The following is a 27,111-nucleotide window of genomic DNA, read 5'->3' as shown; positions in this document are numbered from 1 at the left end:
GAAGCTTTACTTCAGTTTTAGAAGTCAGTAGAGAATCACACCCTAAGAGTACCTTCTAAAAGGGGGGCAACTCTGCATCACCAAAATCTTCCCTGTTTTTTTTCATGGATTTTCCCTGGGATATGAGCCTTTCACAACCAGCAAGAGAGTAAATCTTACACGTTTAACCAAAACAAATTCTGAAGGCTGATGAGAGGAGTTTCATACAGCACTAACAAGAGAACTGCTGGAGAGGACATGGCAAAGACAAGGCTCAAAACATTATCAGTGAAGCTCAGTCTACTCATGCTAACTGAGAATCTGTGCTCCAAGAGAGAGGAAACAGATTAGCTGTACTTCCCCAGTAGGCAGTGGAATTAAAGGAGGATGCACCTCAAACAGAGCTACTTAGGAAGTCCTTAAGTAAGTACATTTTAGTCCAGTAATTGCAATGCTCTTAGTAAAGAAGTAAATAGATTACTGAAAAGAAACAGTAATTCTGGAGAAAATTATGGGATTATGGGAATAGATGTTCTCATCTATCTATTTTGTGTAATTTAGCATACATTTTTTCTCATAAGTCATATGCGATCTGCATTTTCAAAGAGGAGAGGTACCCACTTTACTGAGCCCAGGGAGAAAAGCCAGTTAGAGAGACCTGTCTATTAATGTAGCACAGTGGAATTCAGATATCCGGATAGGATTGAGTAAATGAATTAATTACTCTCAGCTCAAAGACTTTAAAATCAGGTTTTCTCGACTGGCATTTAGTTTGCACAAGAGACCATCACTGATACTAAACCCTGAGCTTTCGGGTATACTGGAGACCTCTGCTTCCAAAACATAAAATTTACATGGCTGGCAACGTACAAGAAAAGAGGAGGTGTGAGCCTGGAACACACAACGCATCTCCCAGTTCCTAGCGTAGTCTTGGCAACAACAAAAAGAATATCTGCCTTCCAGAAAAAAATTAAAAACTGTGTAGGTCAGTTAGATACATTACAGTATCTCATTTTGTTATTAGAGATTCGCAGCATATATTCAGATAGTCGACCTCTTTTTCAAGGTAGCACACGCAGCTATCACAGTCTTTCCTTTCAAAATCTCAAAACATTTGTTTCACATTATGGCCAGCTCTGAGAAGACTGCAGTGGAGGGCTCAGATAATGAAAAGTGTGTTTCTCCTTTTCCTCTAAAGAAAGTCCATCAGCTCACAGCAGTTAAGAAAAGAAAATAAAAATACCTGAAGTGACCCAAATCCATATGACACATGCAAACTGTCAGGTGTGGTTGGGTACAGATGGCAGAAAATATAGTGCATAGTGCAATTATTAACTTGTTGTTTGTCTCAGGAAAAGAGAATTGCGTAATCAGTAAATCTAACTGAGTTTTATTGATCTAGACAGCAATGTTGCCTCTTCAGAAACCTGATGAAAATGCCAACACAAAGTTCATCAATACATGCTCAGCTGTTTACTGAGAGAGTTGAAAGGGGTCACCAAATGTGCTGTACAGGCTGTACTTCATCTATAGGTTCACTGGAGATTCTCACAGCTTGCTTCCTTTAAAAAGACTTCAGAAAAAAAGAAATAAAAGTTCTGTACAAGAGCATCAATACCCTGTGTGAACAGCCAATGACCCAGCAGTGCATATAGTGAACAGAGAATATATGCCTAAGAAAGTACAAGTTGAGAACAAGGTCTGCTACCTGGAATGCAATCAGAGCTCTGCAAGCCATCCATGATTCAGTCACACATGTTCTGTGACCTTCTTTAATTCCCTCTACCTCTCTGTGTCTCTTTTTCCATTAAAAAGTTCATTCCAGCATCTGACTCACAGTTTTGCTGGAGACTGCATACATATTTGCAGCATTTTGATGTCTTTGTTTGAACAACTTAAAGAGAAAAGTATACATCAGTTTATCCTAATAGCCACATTCTGTGAAAACAAACGAACAAACAAAAACCTGTCAATAAACAGCGAAGTATATAATATTATGAAATACAATGTTATGAAAGATGCAGAAGAGTGCACTGCTCTGGAGTGAATACTGCATTTGCACACTATGGCTTTCTTTTTTTAACAATGTACTCGGTACAAAGGCACTTGAATATCCTTTGCTTAAAGGGAAACCATAATTAATGACATCTGCCACAAAAACTGAGCAGTATCCAGTGAATTGCAAACCTCAGCTTCATACATCTTTAAGTGCCACACAATAGATCACCAGTGCTGCTTCAACTGGTCTCCAGCATGGCACTTAGACCACAAAATGGGGTTGTTAAGCCACAAATCAGACAAAAGAATTAATATCAATATACATAACACAATAAAACCAAGTGAACTTGGGTCATCTTGCTTATAACAACATGGTTTTCCATTCCTTGAGAAATCAGGATGCTCCCAGTCTAACAAGGCACTGATTCTTGTCTTGCTTAGGAAGTGCAGGGTAGCATAGGAGGCAGTCTTTTGTCTCATCAGGGGAAGGAAATGCTACAGTCTTGCAAAAAGCCTAGTTCAAATACTCACTAAGGGGAAAAAGATATCAGGGAAATGCCAAATTAATGTTTAAAATGGGCTCTGTGACTAACTGGAGAATTAAACCAACACATTTTTATACACTGAGCAGTGAGACTTCAATACTCAGAGGATCTATTTCAAGGATTTATACTGCATACTTCATAGCATTTTCCTTTCTTGTGGTGCTTTTAACTCAACAACATATAACCTGATTGTAAACATAAATGGTGCAATTCATACTGCTCGTCTTATCTGAAGAAAACTCATAAGCTGTTTTTAATTCAAGTTATAAAAATGGACATATAAGATACGAAGATATTAAATAAATCATGACTTCTTACTGAAAGAACCTTTAAACTAAATTCTGAATATGTGTGCCATTCAATAGCCCCAGAAGCCCAGCAAACTTCCAGCCTCCTGCTCAACCAGACCAGGCTGGACAGACTGACCTGATCAGAAATGCGCTTTAAAAATACATTTTAAATTAAAGAAAAAAATTAGCCATTATTTCATGTAAGATATTTTGGATAATGCAAAGAACTTAAACCAGTTTGTGTCTGGTTCATCAGCTTTAGATAACACATGCTGTGGTGAAGAGCCATTCATTTATTTACGCATTTGTATTAGCACTCATCCAAAAGTGATAAATTAAACCTTCATTCTGCAGTTTGGTTATATTACTTGACCAATATAGAGCTGTTACATGTGTTCCAGGCTTTCTGGGACAATGTTTCTAGTCCAGTTATAAATAGAATTTTATAAATTACTTAGCCAAAAAAAACGAAACAAAACAAAAAAAACCTGACTGACAGTACGTACTTTTCAAAGAACCACATTTCAATTATTGAACGAATATCACGCTCACAGGAAAATGGTTGTACTTCTGTTACAGGCAGTTTTAATGAGTCTACTGCAATAAAAAAAGTCTGATTTGCAGCTTCAGACCACTTCAATGCTCTGCCTCAACTCCCTTGTTAGGCGACACATTGAAAAGAACTTTTAGTGATAATATTTCCTACTTTATCCATTTACATCTTATTCTAGGACTGTTCCCTAATATTACCCTTGCTTGTTTCCCTGAAAACTACAGAATCCATTCCTGATAAACGGACACACAAAGAACATAACCATTTCAAAGCACATAAATTAACCATGGATTGCAAAATGGTTTAATTTTGCTTACAAAATTCTCCTTGTATTGCTCCTTATAACAGTAGCTTAAAAACATCTCTTAACATTGGCACCACTCTAAACTATTTCACATTAGATTTGCCTGAGTTCAAATGACACCAAGTGAGGCACTGAAAACACCGAGCCCACTGAACACTGACCAGGAATGTAACCACATTACAATTCTCCCTAAATTCTTCAAGAAAACATAAGACAACACCTTTTCTCACACTGTAGAACTAGAACAGCCATTACATACCGTACTGTATTTTATGATTTTACATTGCCCTGATTCACAAGCAGTGTAGGAGGAACAGAGAAAATAAGAGCTCTGCCAGGTTCAGTCTGGTCTGTTATGGATTATTTCTGGGAGTGTGCAATTCATTTCAGAGCAATGAATTGCTCATCATGGCTGAAGATGTTGCTTCAGGAAAATCATTTTAGTCTTTTTATCTCAGCAGAGGTCACCCTGAGAGCCACACTGAAGAAAGAAAACAGAAGCACATGTGATGCAATAAGCCTAGTAAGTGAGAAGGAAAAGCCCCAAAAGCTTGAAACAAAGCCTTCAGCAAAAGATTTCTGTGTGCCCTGCGGCACATACAGCCATCAGAAGTTCATGGCTTTAAAGAAGAGCTAATGGAAGTCCTCAGATAAACTGCATTTTGCTGTGAAACAGTGTCTTCATTTGCTTGGAAAATAGCTACTCTTCTCATTTATAAATTAAGATATGAAGTTACTCTCCCGCTCCTCTGGTAATGACTAATTTTTGTGCATTCCGTTTTATTCCCCAGTTCCCAAATGCAATTGTACAAATGGTTAACCTTATGCACTGAACTGAAGTCAATGGCATAATCCACACACTTAATGCCAAACACGAACAGTTTAAACTTCTGCCAGATGAAAACCAACTCGAAATTCAGATCTCCATTTTTCCAGTTTTAAACTCCCACTGATGCTGGACTCCGCACAACTAGAGGACTGTAAGGAACACTGACCTTTATATCCATCCAGGTGACAGAAAATAACAGAGTAGCAGAGCTGAGAGAGGAGCCCAGAATTTGTAGCTCCCTCCATTTCCAGACAGAGTCTTTAGTTTCTTAGACCTATTTGGTAATGGAACAGCTTATTAAGCTGCTTCAATGCCCATGAATGTCTATCTTGCTCCAGATGTTTTTGAAGCTGCTTGAATTAATATATGTGCCACTGTTTCATGTGAAACAGTGATCAATAAAAAAGTGCCACAAATTTGTTAGGCCATCTGATTGCTGATTTTAAAGGGAACTCCTGAAAAGCCGAAAACTTAATGAAGAAATTGCATACATGAATAAGTGGTATATGTTCAGAAACTGAACTCTTGAAAATGTGTTAGTGCAATTTGGCATATGAATATATAAAAATACATACTGAAGTCTGTGCATATGCACTATATAGATCTGCCTGACAGAAAAATACCACCAAGGTGATAAACAGCAACCATTTCCAGTGGTCCCATGGGAAAGGGTGATGCGCAGCACCTACAGGACAGGCTCACTATCCCTGGCATCATCTCCCTGGAGCTCCATGAGTCTCACAGCCTTTCTCACAGCTCTCTACTTCAAAACTTGGGACAGCATATATATTTCCTAAATACTGAACTCCATCCTAACTAGGTAACGAAGGAGTGAAAAAAGCGCTCTTTAATTAGCAGTGGCTCCAAGACAGAACACCGTTATACAATGCAACAATGCAACAAGGCAGGTCTCAAACAGTCAAATGTAAAGCAAGTTCATGCTTAATAACATTTAGAGGTTCATAAGCTTGCAAGCATTTTGAAAACTAAATTTATAGCCATTTCTAAATATTATTTTCCAACAGAGGCCAAAACTTTCCATCTTAGCACAAGCATAACTTAACCACATTCTACTTCAAATACTTGCTCATAACTAACCAAATACAAGCAGTTCTTGTCCCTTTCTTTTACTGAAAAATCAACTGTTTGCTGAGGGAAAAACATTTTAAGCCCTTTTGAGAAAAGTGCAGAGCATTTATCTTTCCTGCAAAAAAAATATGTGGACAAACAGGGCTTATTCCTTACAAAGAACCAGAAGTTAAATTGACATCATTGTCAAGACAGGCCAAGAAATAAACTCATTTTACCACATTTAGAGGCTCAGGAATGCCTTTCTTTGAGCACAGAACTTTTCTAAACACTCAGTAGCTCAGCTAACAGCCACCAGCCCTCAAGTGGAAGCCCTTGGAGAGGTATTACCTTGACAGCCATTTATCTTTTACTTCAATTTGCAAGCAAACACCAACACAGAGAGCCATTAGAGAACAAGTGCTCTCTGGATGCTGAAAATCAATGGAAGAAAATTAAAAATCAACAAAGCTCTCACATATAGCCTCCTAAATGAAATGGCCTTTGATCCAGTCAATCCTTGTTAAGAGGAGAGTAAAATAAATTCTTAATCAAAGATGAGCTGTAGTGGCACTTCTTATAATATTTATATTGCATTTTATACATCTCTAGCTATATTTTATGTGGTGAAGAAATGACCTGATAATAAAACATGCTTCTAGTTTCGTAAGTCTTGTATGTACTATTTCCACACTCAAGTTCTAGTGACAGACAACAGGTTTAGGCTCTAAGAGAAGATGTGTAAATGAAATGATAGGGACACAAGTTAACAAAGCAGAAGTTTTGTAAATCATTTTGCTAAATGCCCCTTTTGCTTATATCTTGAAAAGTAAATTCTCCTAATTTACTTTTTACAGAACAAAACAAAACCACATTTTGCCTGTGATGTTCTTCCACGTTGCTCACAGCTATGGAAGAGTCAAATATCAAAAAAGATAAATATTTAAGAGATTATTCTGTCTTCTGCCTTATGAATTATGAATTACTGCCCATGAATCAATTGAATCAGTCCTCTTGAGAATGAGACCAAGTACTGACACAGTGATGTCAGTGGAATGCAATCTCGCATGCACAAACCACTCTCTTACCTTAATAATTGCAGTCAACATAGACTAAAATGAGGTATGCTGATAAATAGGAGATCATTCATTCAGGCAATTATTAGCTACCCTAATGCAACCATTTTGTCATGATGTAATAGGCACAACTAACAGTAACATCCAATATCTACTGAGATAATCTATATTGATTGACTTTATTTTCTGAATTATTTCTGAATACAGAACAGGTCAGTCTTTTAAATTCCAAGTGCTAAGCCTTCCATGGCAAAGTAGAAAATGAAAGGTTTTTTTTTAATCCTTCCTATTTTCCATTAAAAACACTATTTCTGTTAAGAAATAAAGGAATCCTGAGATGCAAAATTATCAGAAATGAGAAGCCTCACATCTAAAACATTTCTTCCCACTTTCCTACCCCCTGTTCAGCAAATAGCTCCAGAAGGATAGATTATGAAACTAAGCACAGCATTTTTGACTAAAATCAAGCAAAATGTAAATAGGATCAGTTCTCTACATTATCTACTCTTTTACAGGTTGCTGCAAATGTTTCTAAACTGATTTGCCACGAGTACTGAATGACTCCATCCTAACAATTGAGTGGTTCACAATAGCACTGGGTGGATGTGTTCAAGTGATGAAAATGTTCATTATTTCAGAAGACTGGAACAATCTCAGTCTTTGATATCAACGTCTTTATGGATTTCCATATTAATTAATGTGTCATAATCCTACCTGAGGTTCTTCCATCCACAGCTGGATACTGTAACATCAACCTCTGCTTCCAACCTCAGCCATCTGAGTAAAGGCAGAAATATGATTTCTCTGTTCATCTTGTGCTTCCAGAGAAGAATCCATGGTTCATAGAATGGCTTAGGTTGGAGGGGGACCTTAGAGATTCTAGTTCCAAACCTCCTGCCATGGGCAGGATTGCAATCCACTCCATCAGACTCATGTTCTGTGAAACTCTATTACCATGCACCTTTTATTCAGGCATAATCATGGAATTACAGATCCAACCAAAGTAGGTGCTCTCCAAATACGGCTGTTACTCTTTTGATCAGATCAGCAACAAAAGAAGACGATCATCAATGTACAGTGCTGGTGATGAGATTTCTCAGCCTTCTAGAAAACACGGACTTTGAAAACTATTTCAAACAACTTTCACTTTTATCCTGTACAAGAATTGCCTACTCTCCCCAGTATTTACAAGCTGGTAGGCATAAAAAGTCTCTAATCATTACTGTCTTTTCTTACTTACCAGTGTGAAGCTACAGAAAGTGTTGGAGTCACTAATATCTTTTACTATGAAATACAAACCTGAAGAGTCACAAGTAATAGTTTTTTGTTTTTTTTAAATCATGAAGACAGATGGTATAGATATCTGAACACAGACATGACAAATTTAGGAGTACATACATCTGCAGAATTGATTCTTCAAGGTGTTTGTTTGGCAGTCAAAGTGTTATTTGAAAAGATAAAAATAAAAATTGATAGTCTGCTTCTTTCAGAAAGGAAATCAGCTCCATGGTTCTCCCCTCTGGTGACAAACTCAATATTTTTAAATAGGTAAGAGAACAGAAGCAGGAATTCTACCTGTTTTTTTTGTCTTTCTGTTTTCACTCCTAAGGTTAGAATTTCAAGGTGGTTGGGTGTGAGAGGAAAAATAGCTCAGGGCACCTTTCCTTATTATACAGCTCAAGAAAACTTGTGAGAAATCTCAGTGGATTTTCTGTCATTAAGAAAAGACAAAAGTAAAATGGCAGTTGCCAAAATTTTGAATATGTTTCTTGCTCTTCACTAGTAAGGCTAGCTTGATTGCAACTTGACTCATTAGATGTTGCTTTAATACCTCTTGAGATGCACAAAGTTGATTTTTATGCTCCCGTGAAGACAAGAACATATTTTTCAAGGCTGTCAGCTGCCAGCCACAATACAGTGAAATGCATGCTGTCCTGTTCCTTCAGATAACGAATGACTTCTCTTAATTCAGGCACAGAAGTAACTGATTTTGTCTCCTGAGACTTTTGAAATGAGTGAAGTCTTTTCAAATAGGTATCAAATGTATTGTATTTACTGGGTAATACATTTACAGTGTGGATCTAGATTACTCCAGCCAAGGTATGGTAACCGAGCTGGCTTTGATAAGCAGCAGCTGTGACAATTGGCTGTGTCTCCACTATTCCCAGCATTAATCCTAAGGGAAAGACTCTATAAATATTGCATACCCACCATTACATGTGATGAACAAATACTGATATACGCTGTACTCTGAAATAGTAGGTAAGTAACCTCAGTCACGTGAGAGAATCCATTTCCAAAGTAAATCAAGTATACGCATAGAAAGGATTACAGAAGCAACAGGTGACAGTCTTAGAACCACCAAGTGCTGACATCAGTTACCAGCTCAACTTCACAAGGTATCCCTGCTCCCTGTAGTCTTGCTCAATTGGCTTGGAGAGCATTTAGTTTGGATCATAGGTTCTTCACACAGAATTATCCTCATATAAAAAAGGATCACAAGGAGATTAAACACACCACAGCAGCAACCATCCCCACGCATTCCATCTCTGGTATTTGTGAGCTACTCATCACCATAGTACCCCAGCGTGAATGGGATTCATACCCCAGAGCTTTAGAAAGGGAAGAAGTAAACTTAGGAAGAGTTTTGAACAAGACAGCAGCAGCACATTTCTTTGTCCAAAGGAAAGAAACAATACATTATCAAAGCAGAGCACCATTCTGAAGTGATTCTTGACCAAAACTGCATTTGATATGCAATATTGCTCACTCAGCTTCCAGTGCTCTGGCATTAGCAGTGCAAAGCTGCCCAGTGATCCAGGCTGAGATGAACACTGCTGCTCCTGGGATACTGGGAAAAGAAGAAAAGAAGAAAGCTGGGAAGAGAAGAAATGAAATTGAATGGAAAGAAGCTGGAAAGGAAGGTTGGAGGAAGATCTGGTTGCAGCCCCCAAATGTTGGGAACTGACTGCTTTGCCTAGAGCTGTAAGGAATAATAGTAAACCAGGTCACCGTGCTGCCAGACCTCCCCAGGTTATTACTGCAGTTCTCTCTATGTGGAAAATCAATACTTAAAACACACAAAAGCCAAGATTGCAGCACTGTATGCTGTTAAACAACAGTCCTAGATGAAAGGTCATCAATCTGAAGTATGCTTGATTACCATATGATATAGTACAACAGAGCTGGGCAAGCCCTACATGGGAGGTTTCATCTTGATTCTTACCATTCCTTAAGAACCAAAATAAGTTGAAAACTAAAATCCTTCAGGGAAGAAGCACAATAGTATTCTACTCTCCAGCCATCAACAAATATTTATTGGATTAAAACAGAGATTTAAAAATTATTGTGTGTACTTATGTCATTCTTTCACCTTTTGATTTGATAAAAATTGCTACAGCTTTAGGAATAACCCTTTTTTGAGATTTCAGATAACAGCCCATAGCCCCTGCCACACTAGACATCACTGCCACTTTACAATCACAGTGTTCTCTGTGGATAATTTTGTTGGCTGAAGCTTATAAACTAATCAGCAAGGAAGGCAGACAGGGAGACTCTTGGGTTCTGTCAGCATACCACACAGTGACTTTCAGTAACATTTATTTGCTATCATGAGCATTTAGAGATTTTGCCTCTCTCTGGGTTTTAACTGGTTGATACTTAGCTTACATTTGTGAACATGACTTAAATGCAGTGGCAGATAACACAGTTGTGTTAAGGAACGGCAAAGTGTCAGACTCAGCCTCTGACAAGGTGCATTAGCTTCACCAGTCAGAGAGGGCAAAGAGAAGAGGGGGAAAAACCCAACCCAATGTGCTATCAGCATGTGCAAAGAAGATAACTCATAATTACCAAAATTACAGATTTTTTAATGCAGAAAAAAAAAAAAAAGACAAATCTGGCAGTGTCTCATGCAGTCTATGAGTATCAGCCTGATGACTTTGCCTCCTAATGTCTTCACTTAAAAAAAAATGAATCAAAGAACCCAATGGGGATAAAAAATACGTAAGTAAAACAGAATACATTAATGCTTTGAGATAAACTCAGTCATAATTGGTAAGCAAGGTACCAGATATCCAGATGTCAGAGAAAAAAAATCTGTAAGATTCTGGCACTTTAACAAATAAGAAAAATGAAATGCCAGGGCACTTTCAATAAATAAATAAGTAAATAAAATTTTGGTCATGGAATTCTGAAGTGGCAAAGCCCGTTTTCCAGAACACGTTTTGATTTTGATAAACTTCCTCGTTCAAATATTGACTTTTATTTGGAGCATTTATTATTTTTATAAGTAAATATCAGGATATTTTTAAAACACTAAATTTAAGAGAGTCATAGATTAACCAAAATTTCCCATTTCATCACAACTATTTTTCCTTATGTTAGATCCACCGCATCTTTTCTAAGTTTATTTTCATCTGTAAGTTAGGATATAATTTTTTCAGAATTCATCATAGGATTGAAAAACATTCCTGACCTTATCCTAATCAATCCACGTTTTGCATGGTGAATGAGTTAAAGCACATCAAGAGTCATAGAAGGTTGAAAAAGATCTCTAAGATCATCCAGTCCAATCATCATGCCCACTAAATCATGTTTCTCGGTATCACGTCTACACTTCTCTTGAATGCTTTTTGGGACAGTAACTCCACCACCCCACAGGGCAGCCTGCTCTCTTATTTTGGTGAGGGGCAGAAAGGTAGCTCTGTACTTGAAGCTGGCTTAAACACACAGCATATTATTAAATTTCTCTCATTTATTTCCCAGGCAAGTCATTTGCAACTTCCTGTTTCCACATCTGTAAAATGGAAATCATATAACCCCTTCAGAATTTCCAGAACTATTAACAGGAGACGCAAAATCATCTACAAGCACATAAGATTTTGAGATCTTATGGCAGACTACAACTCACAAGTGGATCTAATGTGGTCTTACAATATACCAAACAATATTAGAATGGAACATTACGACTTACGGAACAGCATTTTATTCCAGAAAAAGCAGCTTTATAGACTTAATCTGTCTATGTCAAGCAAAAAGTTATGTCTGGGCCTTGCAGTGCTCTACATTGAGGGAGAGTTTCCAAAGAGCCTTTCTGTGTTTCAGTCCTAAAGCACAGCAGAAACCCCATGTACTAGGGCTATGGTGAGCACTAGGGCGCCAGACCTCCTGCTCCAATGCAGAGCAGAAAAGCACCTCTCTAACCTTCAGCTACAGCACGTACAAGAAGTGTTGTCTTTGCTGGAGCCTGGAGAAAGCACAAGACGCTATTATTCTCATGGACAGACTCAAACCATAAGCCAAAAACACCCTGATTTATGCTCGCCTGCACTGCATCACAACCAAACTGCAAAAGTACTTAAGCACAGAAAATCCTATAAGATGATGCAATGCAGAAAAAAAAATCGTTCACAGGTATGACGGAATTAAATAAACAGGACATATACTAGCATTAAAGATGACCGACTCCACTGCATTTAATATCTTAAATGGACATGGGATGTTTGCTTACACCCACTGATGCCAGTCCAACTCCTGTAGCCATAGTTACCTTGAAAGCAGAGCTCTTTATATTACCAGTAGTCACCAGTTTTTGGCACCAACCTTTAAAAGCTAAACACTGCACAATCCCTCAGAACTACCTGAGGCACTACTCTTGCCAGACCTTTCCACAAGATCTCCTTGCAGACACTTAGAGTATTCCAGAAAAGAAAGAGCACATTTTCAAGTTGAATCTAAATGCTATTTTGATGCCTGGAGCAGCAATATTGTTTAGAGGACTGAGAATAGGATTGTAAACCCATAAATTGTAGCTCCAGCAATCGGAGCAAAAATTAATCCTGTTCTGCTCAGGGCAAGTAATTTAAATTCCACATTTATGTGAGAGCAGAAATGCTGCCATCATACTCAAATTATTACCTATGACTTGAAACAGCCATACTTGATAAATGTTAAGCAATCTTGAAAAAACATAGGAACTTATTTACAACAATTATTTTCACCATGCTGCAAATCTTAAAATGCTGTTCAGTCCTGCAGGAATACAACTCAACAAATACCTTATAAATAAATATCCATTCCTCTCAGAATGATATCCTAAAAATATTCAGCATTTATTATTATATACACTACACATTACATATATATATATACATGCACAATACATGTATACATGTATTATGAATTGTATGATACAATGTAATTTATATATTATATGCTATAATTACATGCTATTATATATTACTTACAATGTATTATTATATATAATCACAAACACTCTGCAGTTTAGTATTACTGTCCGACATTTATAAATAAGGAAACAAATGCAGACTTGTTCCACACTTTTTGCAAAACCTTGTTATCTGACCTCAACGTAGACTGTCAAATTGTAGCATGGCAAAATGCTTTTTCCACAGGGCAAATGATATTACAATGTTCAAGGCAATGGGAAGCCAGGCATCAGAGTGCTTGAGGATTACTCAAGGTCATAGAAATTGAAGTCAGGTCTCCTGGCTAACAGGTTCCTGATTGAATCATCCCAGTATTGCTGTTCAGGAGATTCATTTTGTGAATTACAGTTAGAGATTTGTCAGTTAGAGTAATTTTTATCATTAAATAAATAAAGTTATACAGAAGTTTTTATTAATAACCCAACAAAATAACAATCCTAAATAGAAATGTAAACTATTAGATTTTTCTCAGTGATATTTTTCTTCAGTAATTATAAGGGTGAAAGAAAAATGTTTAATTACATTCAGAAACTACTTGCAAGTTATAAAGAAGAGTAATGCTTACAAATGGAAGAAAGTAGAAAAAAAAAACACTAAAAAAGTTGGAAAGAGATTGAGAGACGGATGGACAGAAAGGCTGCTAAAAAAAAAACATAATGAAAAAAAATGGATGGAGAAATACCAATCAGACATGTGACAAAAGGTGTTTGCAGAGGATTCCGCTTCAAAAATAAATAAATGAATCAGCAGATGGATAATGATAGCAAATCAGGAATTATGAGGGATCCACTATTTGACAGTAATCTGCAGGTATAGAGAGACTACAGCAACCTGGTGCATTGCTCTCACAGATAGAAAAAACATGTCTCTACCACAAGACTGTGAAAGAGACCACTGTCAGAGGGCCTCAGAGCTGGCACACGTGAGATTGCACTTTCCATGAGTAAGAATCTTTCTCTGCCTGACAGAAGCACACAGTGGGAAATGAAGAAAAATCCTGTTTTATGTTTGCATGAATTTTTGATGATTTTATTCAAATAAATGGTACAGGCTGCATGAGAAGGACATGACTACAATGTATTTGTCACACTCACCCTCCCTTTTCAGAACTCTGCAGCTGCAGAGTGCTGAGGCACCCAAGAATTGAGGATAATTCCAGAATTAGACCCAAGTAAGAAAACAGTTATATTCATCCCTTCTAGTGAGTGTCAGAAAGCATTGCTTTAGAGGTTGGAATAAACAAAATCACTGGAATACAGCTGTGAGGGTTAGTTTAGGAGTCCTTTCAGTTTTACAAATGTTTGTGTCACGGCAGTGAAACTGCAGCAGCTGAGCAGTGCAGGCAGCAGTTTTACTGCTAGTAAGGATGGGCAGCAACAACCGGAAGGATTCTCAGTAGGGTAAGGGCTCTTCCAGCCCTGCAGTATGGGATGAGCATGCTGCCAGCAATTTAAACCCCATACATTTCCACTGTGCTTGTGTGCCAACTCCAGAAGAAAAACAGACCTGCTCCATCTCTGCTTCCAGGAGAGCAAAAGGAGTTTGTGTGGTCAGCGTGACTGGAAGGAATTTGAGCAGTTGCAGCAAAGAGAAGCAGACTGGAAAAGCTAAAACAGCATGAAATATGGAAGCTGGGACTTATACTGCTGCTCCATCATCGGGGAAATGAGGAGGAAACGCACAGGTCCCCAGGAGCTGCAGAAGATCCCTCAGCAAGCATTATGAATATCTTTCAAATCTGTTACATCATTACTTTGAGGATGTCTGGGGAATATGCCTACTGCACATTGTCCTTGCAGATCTCCTGAAGAGTATTACTCATCTTTCTTCAAATACCGTGTAGCAGTTTTCATGTTATCTCCTTAAGATTCTCCTGGTAGTTAGTTATTGCTGTGCTTAGGCTGAGTAAAGATGAAAAGTTTCAATTTCTTCTCTTCAGTAACACAGAAACCTTGATACATATACCTCAGGGCGTGTTGTATATCAGTAAATAATTGCATGAAAGTAATCTCAACACAGAGGATAATTGGTATAGATATAAATAGCCTAAATTCATTAAAGACAGACCTTATCTCATGCATGCTGGCTTTAGCAGAAATCTGACTGTTTTGTAGACACAACTGCATCCACTTCATTCTAGCACACGAAGCAGCCAATTACTGATTATGTACTGCAAGATGCTTGTTACTAACCCTTTATCATTCCCCTCTTTACAATTTGTCTCTCTTTTCTGCTCTTTACTTTTGCAAAGTTTCCATACAGCTGATTATACTAACCTACTATTTCTTGTTAGAACCACAGAATGGCTTGGGTTGGAAGGAATATCAAAGATTATCTAGTTCCAACCCCCCTGACATGGGTAGGGTTGCAAGCATTAGATCAAGACACTAGATTAAGTTGCCCAGTGCCCCATTCTTTTATCAATGGCAGATGTCACTCTCACATGAAGACCTTATCTTTGGGTCATTACTTATAAAATTTGCCTCCTTAAGTCTTCAAGCTCTATACTGCTGAGAAAATCTACCATTCTCACAGTAATGTACAGCCTTCAAAAACAATGTTGTGAGATCCTCATAGCCAATGAGTAGAAGACTGCAGCTGTAGTTCTTGCTAGGATGCAAAAAAGTCTGCCTGTGTGCCAGAGAAAAGCTCTACAGAACTGTCACAGACAATTTCGGTTGGTGAACTCAATGTGCTTTACTGCCCATTTCTTATCTCACACGAAGAAATAATTAAGAAGTCCTTGAACATCAGTGAGTTCATAGACAGATCAGACAAAGGAATATAAATACAAAAAAAAAAAAAAAAAAAAAAAAAAAAAAAAAAATCAGACACCTGCCCATTGTACCTACCATCACATATTAGACTTTCTTCTGGCATATGCCTCAGATTTAGATTTGGGCCTAAATAAAAGACTCAAGACTCTACATTTATGATAAAAATGACAGCCCGCTCTAAATTTTGTGAAATTTGTCCCCTTTCTAGATATTTCATATCAAAATCCCAGACCTTAAAAACCCTCTGGTGTAAAGCACCATGTTTTTCAGTCTAGACTTTCTCCTTTCTGAAAATACAATGCTTGGCTGCCTTCTCTTCCCAAAACTACTGGGAGATAAATGGATACCTATGAAGTGCTGAATAATATGCACAATGGCATCTTAACACTTGTTCAAAAGTATTTTCCATTTTCACATAAATTTCTGTATGTTTTACTTCCACAAAATAGTCTTCTTATATTTAGCTTCACTACAGTAAACTTAATTTAGTATTAGGATTTTTCTGTAGTTGTTGGTCTGCATTTGTGATAAATGAGTTTTAGACAGGAAATTCATAAAAACAGAACAAAAGAATCTATAATAAGCATGTGGTAAAGACAGGACTATTATTCCTTAAAATAACTATACCCGAGCAGAAGATAATGCAGAAGTTGCATATTTGGCCAGAAAATCAAAGCAGGAGGTTACTTCAAAAGCTGAAATTGAGATCTCTACAGTAAGTATCACATGCAATAATAGGATACAATAATATAATATAATAATAATAATAATAATGTTTGTTCCAGTTTTCACCCATTTAGCCCACATACCCTCTACGTTACTGAGTATATGCAATGGCAAACCTACAGACTAAAACTTGCACTGTTATCCAGATGTTTTGGTTTTGCTTATGTTTGGGTTCTTGTTTGTTTTTGTTTTTGTTTTTGTTTTTTAAACAAACTGCAGCCTTATACCATGGTCTACAGGTGCTGAACTATAAAACCTTTAGAGGTTAAAGAGAGCAAAACTGAAATGAACAGAAGTTAAAGGCAGCCTCAAACTGCATGAGTCAGTGTTCTAGAAGTGCATGCAAAAAAGTACTCAAAGACAATGCATCTATTCAACAAGAGATGGGATTCCTGTCAAGCTCCATATGTAGAAGATCAGGGTGAAGTGCAAAGAAAGCGCCTAAATCTCTTTATAGAAACCAAAACAAAACAATTTTTCTCCAACACATTATATAGAATAATATATTCAAAGGCAATTGATTAAAAGAGATAGCATATTTGAATACTGTGATACTGCTACTACCTGTGAATTATTAGAGATATTTTGAGGAGCTAGAATGCAAAAATCCTGCTAATTATATATTTCTGTTTCAGTCCTGTCCTGCTTATACACAAAGTCTGAAAAAGCCAGGGTTTCTCAAACACAGCAGGAATCAGTCAGACAGAGGAAGTTGTAGTTCTAACCTCCATTCAGCCAGCACTTAGCACAAGTACTTTTCTAATAGCCAGATTCCAATTTATGTTCCATCTATGCTCTTCATTTGCAGTTGCTTCACTTTCAGCTTCTCAAATCTTTATTAGATTTTTTAGATTTATTAGATTTTTTTCAACAGACATTTATGCAACCATGAAATCTTCTGACTATGAAACCGCTTGGTTTCAGTGGTACTCTGTTGTGGATGGTACAGATAACTAACAGCTCAACTTCTTTAGCCTTTGTAATTCCACTTCCTTATAATACTCTTCTGGAGTGGACATCAATTTGGCAATTGCTCATCAGCTGTGTATGAAGAAACCTGGAATTTCTGCACAGGACTACCTCTCCCAGGAAGGCACTTAGTAGCAAAAAATATATATATTTAAAATATATAAGGGTGGGATATATTTTGGATTACCGGGAATACTTCTGGAAGCATCTGGAAAAACTGAGGATGAGTGGACAGCCCTGGATGGAAGTCTGAAGCAAACTTAAGTAGTCAGGTTACATCAGTACTTTGGTAGTGCATTATTAGAATAAAACTGAATGGTGATACTCTCTATAAGGAAAGAACATAATCATCATAGAATCATAGAATGGCCTGGGTTGAAAAGGACCATAATGATCACCTGGTTTCAATCCCCCTGCTATGTGCAGGGTCACCAACCACCAAACCAGGCTGCCCAGAGCCACATCCAGCCTGACCTTGAATGCCTCCAAGGATGGGGCATCCACAACCTCCTTGGGCAACCTGTTCCAGTGTGTCACCGCCCTCTGTGTGAAAAACTTCCTCATAATATCCAACCTAAACCTCCCCTGTCTCAGTTTAAAGCCATTCCCCCTTGTCCCATCACTATCCACACTGGTAAACAGCTGTTCCCCCTCCTGTTTATACGCCCCCTTCAAGTACTGGAAGGCCACAATGAGTTCTCCCCAAAACGTTCTCTTCTCCAAGCTAAACAATCCCAGTTCCCTCAACCTCTCCTCATAGAAGAGGTGCTCCAGCCCTCTGGTCATCTTAGTGGCCATCCTGCAATTTCAAAGTGAAACCTTCCCGATGAAACTACTCAGGTTACTGAAAGACATTCTTTCTTAGCTGAGACAACTTTTATGAAAAGTGTAAGATAATTCTGTACTGTATGCTTCTAGACACACTGGCATTCTCTCTAAGGAAACCGATACCTGAGTACAATCATTCCTTACAAGTAAACGCAACCATGCCGCTTTTTGGTACCTTCCACTACCAACTGTTTTGCTCTAAAAGGACAAAACACATTTACCGGTTAATGACTACAAACGTTGCTCAACCCAGATGCTTCTTGAACACTTATAGCAGTGGAAAATACCATTTTGCTATCACATGTAATGTATACAATTTTTAAAGAATCAAGACACAGAATATTGTCAGGATAACCTATACTCTCATTACTATTTTATGTATTCTGCAAGGTTTGTCAAGAAAAAGACGCAACTGCCATCTTGCTCCTTACTTTGGAAAATCATGCAGCTATTGGTTATTGCAACAGATCAGAATGTAATTGTTCAACCCATTTATCTAGTAACACAGACACAATAAACATTTATTTTCTGTTAATATGAAAATCTTGAATATACACTGCTTATCTGCTACTTTCCAAAAAAGTGTATATCCAAAACAACGGATGCATCAAATGCATATGCATCAATGAAAATTAAAATATGTACTGAATGTGGGAAAAGCATTTTCATTTAGCTCCTCCCCATCAATTTCATACTGAATTAAAATAAATATGTAACTTCTACACCAAGCAGCATATATGACCTAGAAAAATGTTACGTTTTGGTATGAATTTAGCTCAGTGTACGTGAATCTTCTAATTTTTGTCTTCTATGAAAAGAATTTACTTTGTTTAGCTGACTCCAGATTGACATTATGAAAAGTGTAACTTCCTATTCCATGAATTGTGTGCATCTCTTCACAACCACAGTTATAATGCTGGTTCGGAAAACAGAGGATACAGATCCAATTATATTCTCACTGTGGTACATCCTAGAATGTCTGCACTACTTGATGCAATCAGCACAGAGTAATTATTGCAAACAAGATAATTATATAAGCTCTGTTGTTTCAGGTACAAGAATATCCCTTATCAACGCACAGCACTTCAAGGACTGCATAGACTGACTACTTTATGTCACTGATCAATGAAAAAGAATTTCAAATTCAGAATTTACTGTCAAAGGCTGCATAGGAGATCTCATACTCATTACCCTACAACTTTCCAGCATCATTTAAGAACAACACGATTAATAGTTTCTCTGGTTCTGGTTGCAGATTTCTACCATGCTAGAAGCAACTGGAACATAAAGCAAATAATAATATATACTCAGGAAGCGTAAACTTTTAATTAGTGTCTCATAGCAATTCAGAGTGAGCCTACATGGTCTTTTGCAGGTAGGAGTGAATGTCTCCTCTTTGTGCTACTTCCTGACAACAATTCAGTTTTCAATCACACCCAGAACAGCCACAGCTCACACCTTCACACCATGATTTCATTAGAAAGGCTATTCAGTGCAACACAAAGCCCTCTAAAGCTCTATTCTCAGAGCTTTGTCGTCATTGGCTTTCCTAGAGTCAGTCCTATGACAACTACAGCAACACAATTATTACATCAGAATTCTGGTGCATTCAGACAGAACAAGACCCAGACAGAGAGAACTCTATGTACAAAAGATTTTGTAGACATGATCTTGATATAATTTCATACTGATTCTTCTGGCAGACCTATGGACATCGCAACTCACTCGTAGAAGAGTAATGGAGAAAAACAAACATGACACTTCTGATGGATTCAGTGGGCTTTATAAATTGATTTCCTCCCTTCCACCAGCTACTTGAAAGTCCCCTGCATTCCTATAGCTTATGCTGAAAGTGCTTTACTGTGTTTTGTTTGAATACAATCCCTTTTCCATGGAGCACTATCTGGTTCTAACCTCTGCACTTGCAAATGCACTTAATCATAAACACCATTATGATTCTGTGGAATTTTAACTGCTTTTAACTGACAAATGGCACAGGGAAGATAAGAAGTATCAAATCTTTTTTTCTGACTCATCTTAAAAAAGTACAAATGAGCAATTCATAGGGTTCAAAAATTTTCAGTACAATTTCACATTTTCTGTATCAAGATCACTTGTAAGTCCATTGGTCTTTATGGTGTAATTCTACCTCAAATACTGCAAGCACATGAGTGAAACTCTAATGAACTCCAAAAGCTGGTATACAGGCAGAAATAAACCTGAAGAAATAAAGCTAACCTAAGAACTAGACTGGAGCCTTCTTGTAAATATTTAATTTAATTCCATTAAAAAAAAAAAATCTCTCTCTGTGTGAACTCGCTGAACTCACTGAACACCCACTAGAGTAACAAAGTCACATATAAGACCATTCAGTCTTACTTTCGTAAGTGCAATAAACTATGACCTTAATAGGATAAACTGACAAGAGGGACCCAAGTTTCTCTATGGACTACAGAAGGAGAAGGGCTGACAAAACACCTAAACTCTACAGAGTGAAAATCAGATGAGATTAAAGATCTGATGACAATGAGGTACAAACGCGGAGCATGATGTTTGCAGTATCAGTTCTTCCACAGATGAGGTCTACAACATGTAAACAAAATGGAAGCACAGAATAACATTTAATATGCAAAGTATTCAAAAAATCCCTGTCAATGGCTTTTATCTTTGCTTTCATGCACATTCCCAGTCCATAAAAACTAAGTGATAGCATGGGACTACTTATGCTTTAAATTTAAAGTGCATGCTCAGTGCCAGGAAGCACAGTCAGCACTCCACCACAGCTCCCAGTTTCAGCATATTTCAAAACGTGTGCTGGTTGAAGAAAACTCACACCACAGCAACCTGAAGTCTAGTAATATCAGGATAGAGTCAAATCCTGAGATTTCTGCTCAGGTCAAATGTTTTCTTCTGTCCTAATGCAACTGCGCTGGAGAACATAGGTAAGGGAGAAATTTTCTTCCATCTTTCTAAATGACTTTTGTGAAATCAGCTGGTAGTGTTTGTGTCCAATGACAAAGTTCTTGTGACATAGAGATTTCCCACTTACTTGCTATGCGTGACCCCAACCCCTCCAAGACCAGCTTGAAGATGCCAGCTACATTGTTTGATCTGAATCCTTTCAGCTTTATTACAACCATGTACATGGGTATATATGTACATTTACATGTATACACGTATCTCCTTCTGGAATAACTTGCAGATCCTAGAAATCCTTTGATCTTCTGCTTTTGTTCTTTGCATACTACTGAACACCATCTACTGAGAAGCAAAACTCAACATAAAAATAGCATATTTAATAACTACCAAAAAAAAGACTCTTTAAGAAGTGGATTGCAATATAATATTAGTTTACTAAACTGAATTTATATCTCTAAGGTCTTCAAGTTGACTTGTGTAGAAAACAGGTTTTTCTAAGATAGTGTTAAGAGATTTTTTTTGTAAACCTCAGTGAGTCCTTCAGGCTTGAAATTCAGCAGTGATATTAACACTGTTTATTTTGCCAGACAACTGGCACAATCACACAGTCACTGACACACTGTACATGCTTTTATGCTCTACCTGGGTGAGATAGGAAAAATTTCCCACTGAGCTCTCAACCTTTTAGCTTTCAATCCAGAAACTGAAATGGGTAAAGATTTTTAAAAATTCTTTTTGGACTTGAAATAAACAGTAAATCTTAGTTTTGAGACAGACACTGCGCAGAATCTTCACGTGTTTGGTGGTAGTTCCACTCCAAGAAATAATTTCTAACTTTGAAGCAGATTAAAAATATGTTACCTAGGCATAGTATAGCTTGGTCACACACACACACACACACACACACACACACACACACACAAAAAAAAAAAAAAAAACAGTCACAATTGCAAGAGAAATGAAATATGTACTTAATCATCCAGGCAGCCTCACCAAATTCCACTGATTTTTCATTAAGCAGAATAGACAGATAATCACAACTAGGACTGTCCTTCCAATCACTGGCCTCTGCATGAAATCAATTCTTCTGTATTACACTGTAGTTAAAAGGCCCCTATCAAGAGAAAATTCTTACTTCACAAAAGACCCACTGCATTTGTGTTATTCACAATGTATTTCACTATTCTTGCAGTTTAAATTTTGCAGACATAGAAGGGTTGTTGTTACTGTTTTTTTCCTCATAATCACTCTTCTTGTTGGTTCTAATATAGCATCCATTGTAAATATACTCAATGGGTCGATTTCATTCTCACTTATAAAGTGCACTTAATCTTTTAAAGAGCCATGAAAAGCTTCTTGGTTCAGTAATGATGTGAGAGCATTTTTTAAGAAAAAGCTTGAAGGAGAGGTGTTCGTTATTTTTTAATTAAGGTTTTGTAGAGGATAAAGATCATTCCAAATGACAGACTGTCCCATTCCTATACTTAATAATCAGGAACATCCAAAAGGACTTTGAAATCATATAAAAAGAATGAAGAAGTTGTATGCTTGACCCAACATTTGTGTGGATGTTTGAAAACCTACAGCATTTGTTTTTTCCTTTCTGTGGAAAACTCTATGGAAAACCGATCCCCAGAAGTTAGTGGCCACAAAAGTTTTCATGCCATTTTTCCCCTTGTATATTACTCAACAATAGGAAATATTCCAGTCTGATACATCACAGATAAAATTAGGGTGACCAGCTACTTGGTGAAAACCATTCCCCTATATTTTAAAGCCGATAAAACATTTCACATACATAGTTGCAGTTTCCTCTGCAGTATAAAACACCATTTTTTGCCACATACCTTTTTTTTGTTGGTGGGACAAATGTAGAAATTGTCAATAACAGTAGCAATCCCAGGCTGTAGATTCAACTTTGTGTATAATGTCCCAAAATCTGAGGACCTGTAAGAAATCAAACATCTGTAAGTACTTTCTTCTAAAGGCTTCAGCACAGAAATGCTCTGAATAAGTAAATAAACAAATAAAAGATCACTTTGTATAACTATCCATTTTCATTACTCCTCTGCTACTCTTTTGTTCTCTTTTTCGCTCATTAGGTATTAAGAGAAACCTGCCAGAATAGGAATATTTTTCCAGATCTGAAAAGATATCACTAGCTCCGTCTTTATGTCACAGTCTATGCAATACTGGTTTTCATCCTGTCACTATCCACAGCAGTGTCAGAAGCACAAAACATACAACTTTCCATCACCACCCACCCACAAGTCTTGAAAAAATTGCTAAGCAGAGCAAAGGCTTGTATGTGAATACTAACGAAAGCTGCTCAACCTTGCAGAAAAAAAAGAATAGCTGATTTCAGAACCTGGTTTTGTGTAAAGAAGAATTTGGCCTAAGATCTGGGAGGCTCTGGTACTGACAGAAGTATCTACTCCTGAAGTTCTTTTTCAGAGGATCAGTATAGTTCTGAATAAATAAAATCAAAGCAGGTACTTGACCATCGGTATTTCTCACACACTAAACTATGAATATTATAAATTGGAGCACTAAGCAGAAACTGTCTTGAATTCCTGGAAACCTGACAGCAAGAAATGACATCTGGTTTAGGTACCTGCATCTGCAGTGCCAGGTATAAAATCAATGATCAAGTAAAATGTTAGTTTAGCAAAATGTTAATAAGCAAAACTCGAAGCAAGTCACATCCAAAATTAACTCCATCACTTTGGATGAAGCCTCATTTGTTCTGTATAGCATCAAATTACACCATATGGTCTCTCCATATTTACAATTTTTCCCTTCTTATTTGGAGGGGACTCATCTAAGGCATTTGTCCCTTTCTCCAGCAAGAAGCTTTCCCTAAGACAGACGGTTGGTGGGTGGACTTCCATGGCACTACATTCTCCTCACTGGAATAACCATCTCTTTTTAAACAGGACTGAAGATGCCCTGCCAGGTATCTCTTGGTCACACATTTTTTATTGTTCCTTACTGGGCTCTTTCTTGCATACTCCTCGCACAGGTGACTTATTGCTGATGTTCATATGGACAAGACTGAGTAAAGCAAGGGGGAAAAGTGAGACAAGGAATCCCTAATTCACCATGTCCTTGACAGGTGGCTCAGAGCAGATCTCCTTCAAGCTACACAAAGCAGAACAATCCCCACTTGCCTGTAGGAGGGCACCTGGCCTCCATCTGCCCATGTCCCCATCCCACCAAGAAGGTCACTTAATCCAGAGGACACGCAGTATGAAGCTAGAGATGACTACTTAGCTATCACTCGTCCAATTCTCCACGTGTTGCAAGAACTTCTAGCTGTGGTCTTGGAGTAGCTTTTTATGGTTTTGTCATCATCAGGAACATGAGGCACAAAATCACAGAATCAGAGAATGGCTTGGGTTGCAAGGAGCCTCATGGATCATCAAGTTCCAGCTTCCCTACCACCTGCAAAATGTTACGATATGTCTAGATTATGCCCAAAGGCACAAAAGTAAATAATCACGTGTATTTACCTTATTCACCTGCCCTGTGTATGGGCACAAAATGACTGTGAAACACAGATCATACTCAGAGTCTGAAGCCAAAAGTATATCTATTTTATAGTCATAACCAAACAGATTTGACCCATAGTGTAGTTTTGTTTGCAGATACATAACAGTGCATTACAAAAATTAATGTAATCAGAGTACTTCGGTTCAGACAAATAATGATGTAGAAATCAAATACATACAATTGCACTGCACTGGGTATTTAGCAACAAGCTAATTAAAATTCTAAGGGGAATAGGGTGGACAGTGCTAAATCTAATTTGCCAGAGGTGTTTGACAGAAAAGAAATTGAAGGAAAGAGTAAAATACTGACTTCAGCCAGATGTACTGAAATCATGAAGAACAAGTATGCATACTGGAAACTAAGCCCAGGATATTCTCTTTGAGGAAATAATATCAGGTCAGTGGCTTGCCCAGTAATAAAATCCTGAAATCATTCTCTGAACCTTAAAGATGATCTAATTTACCTTGAAGAGGCAATTCCAGGATTAATAAAGTGGGATCACTGGAGAGTGACACCACAAGAGTGACGGGGATGGCAACTGCACCAAGATATGAAAAGAGTAGAGGGAGGAAGCCAAAAAGGATAAAAAGTTCCAGTTTAAAACTTCCTATTCTAATTCTTACTACTTATAAAAAGTATTACAAAGAAAGAAGAAAGTTATATCAAAAAAAGGATGCTTAGTTAACAAAGGTATTTTCAGAGAAAGGTAGAAAAACTATAGTGAAATTTATTAATTTCTTCCATACAAATGAGCTAACTCAAGGGGAAAAAAAATCAGGAAAAAAGAGAATTCTAATTTCAGTCTGACACAATAGGATAATGCATATCCATAAAGATGCTCCATGCTGATAGCAGAATATCAGTGGATCTATAGAAAAATTTATTCATACTCAAAGACCTTTTTTCCCTTGAGGTAGCCCAAGAATATCAGCTACTCCTTAAGAAATCTATGTACAAGAGGATATAGCTCAAGGACATTGCACAAGGGAAGAACCATCCAAAAGATTAGCTGGCTTTCCAGATCACAACTTTTTTACTTGAGCTATGTGTTCCCTGTTCCCCAACTCTGCATATATAAAGAATTAACATTTAACTAACAGAAGCCTCTGTAATAACTCAGCTGCAGGGTTGGGGAGGATGAATTCTGGGATTGCAGTGCATGCCTGCTTTGGGAATATATTAAGTAGCAGTACAAAATGCATTTTGTACCAAATTAGAAGGTAAGTTTTTTGGTTTTTATTTTTCTACTGCAAAAAAATCACGATTGCACTATGTCAAAAATGTTAAGAAGGAAAAAAAAAAAGATAAAGGGAAAAAAAAAACACATAAACCTTTTGTGCTTATCAGGAAAAAGTATTTTCTTTCTTCTCTAGAAATGCATGAAAAAATACTTCAAGGTAAAATGATAAGAGGATACACTTATGATATAAGGAGTAAAAGGAGACTTTAGAAAAATCCTTCCATAGTGCAGTTTGTTTGCAGTGGGAGCACAATAGCAGAACTTTATAAACCAAAGCAAGATTGGTTTCTTAACCATGGGCCTGACCCACAACTCAGAGGGCTGTGGATGCATTAACATTTTTGCTGTGAGACATTTCAGTGGATACAGGAAGCTATCCACTTGTTATCTCAAACTGCCAATTACCCAAGCATGCAAAAATAGCTACAGAATATGTGGATAACAGAATCATTGAGTATCCTGAGTTGGAAGGGGCACATAAGGATCATGGAGTCATAGAATCACTGAATGGCTTAAGGAGGAGACCTTAAAGCCCATCCAGTTCCAATCCCCTGCCACGGCTGCCCAGAGCTCCATCCAGCCTGGCCCTGACACTCTCCAGAGATGAGGCATCCACAACATCTTGGGGGAGTTTGTTCCAGCACCTCAGCATCCTACGATTAAAAACTGTCTTCCTAATATCTAACCTAAATCTCCCCTCTTCCCGGTTAAAGCCATTTTCCCTTGTCCTATTTGTCCAACTTCCGATTCCACACAGCATCACCCAAAACCAAAAGCCAAAATGTGAGAACATTGCCCAAGCACTCCCTGAGCACCAGCAGCTTGGGGCCATGCCCACCACCCTCTGGTGCAGATCCTTCCCCTAACCCCACCTGCCCCTCTCCTGACACAGCTCCATGCCATTCCCTCTGGTTCTTTCATTGTAACCAGTTGGCAGAGATCAGTGCTGCCCCTCTGCTCCCATTGAAGAGCTGCAGCTGCCATGAGGTCTCTCAGCCTCTCCTGCTTGGGAGACCAAACCAAGGTACCTAATGCAACCTGTTTCTGACAGGCTTTCCCACTAAGTAATAGATTCTTTGGAAGTGTATGTATCTGCTGAAGTATGTGTCATTATTCATCTTTGCGTTCAAGGAAAAACCACTTGTCACTCTGCGAACACTGTGTTGAAATAGCAATCACTAAAATAAAGCAGTATTACAGCACTGACAGAATTATGTCTTTTTATCTT

At 37.7% G+C, this 27,111-nt stretch overlaps 1 protein-coding gene across 1 annotated transcript in view; it reads right to left on the bottom strand.

Moving 5' to 3' along the window:
* Positions 1-27,111, bottom strand: part of SORCS2 (sortilin related VPS10 domain containing receptor 2) — a gene marked incomplete at both ends in the record, with an annotated part of 510,226 nt that overhangs the window by 192,249 nt on the left and 290,866 nt on the right. The window contains one exon of the mRNA XM_079534212.1: positions 22,939-23,038. Within this exon, the coding sequence (XP_079390338.1) occupies positions 22,939-23,038 (100 nt within the window). The remainder of the gene's footprint in view (positions 1-22,938; positions 23,039-27,111) is intronic.

Source organism: Tetrao urogallus, assembly GCF_951394365.1.
Source record: "Tetrao urogallus genome assembly, chromosome: 4".
Taxonomy (NCBI): domain Eukaryota; kingdom Metazoa; phylum Chordata; class Aves; order Galliformes; family Phasianidae; genus Tetrao; species Tetrao urogallus.
This window is presented reverse-complemented; position numbering and strand designations above follow the sequence as displayed.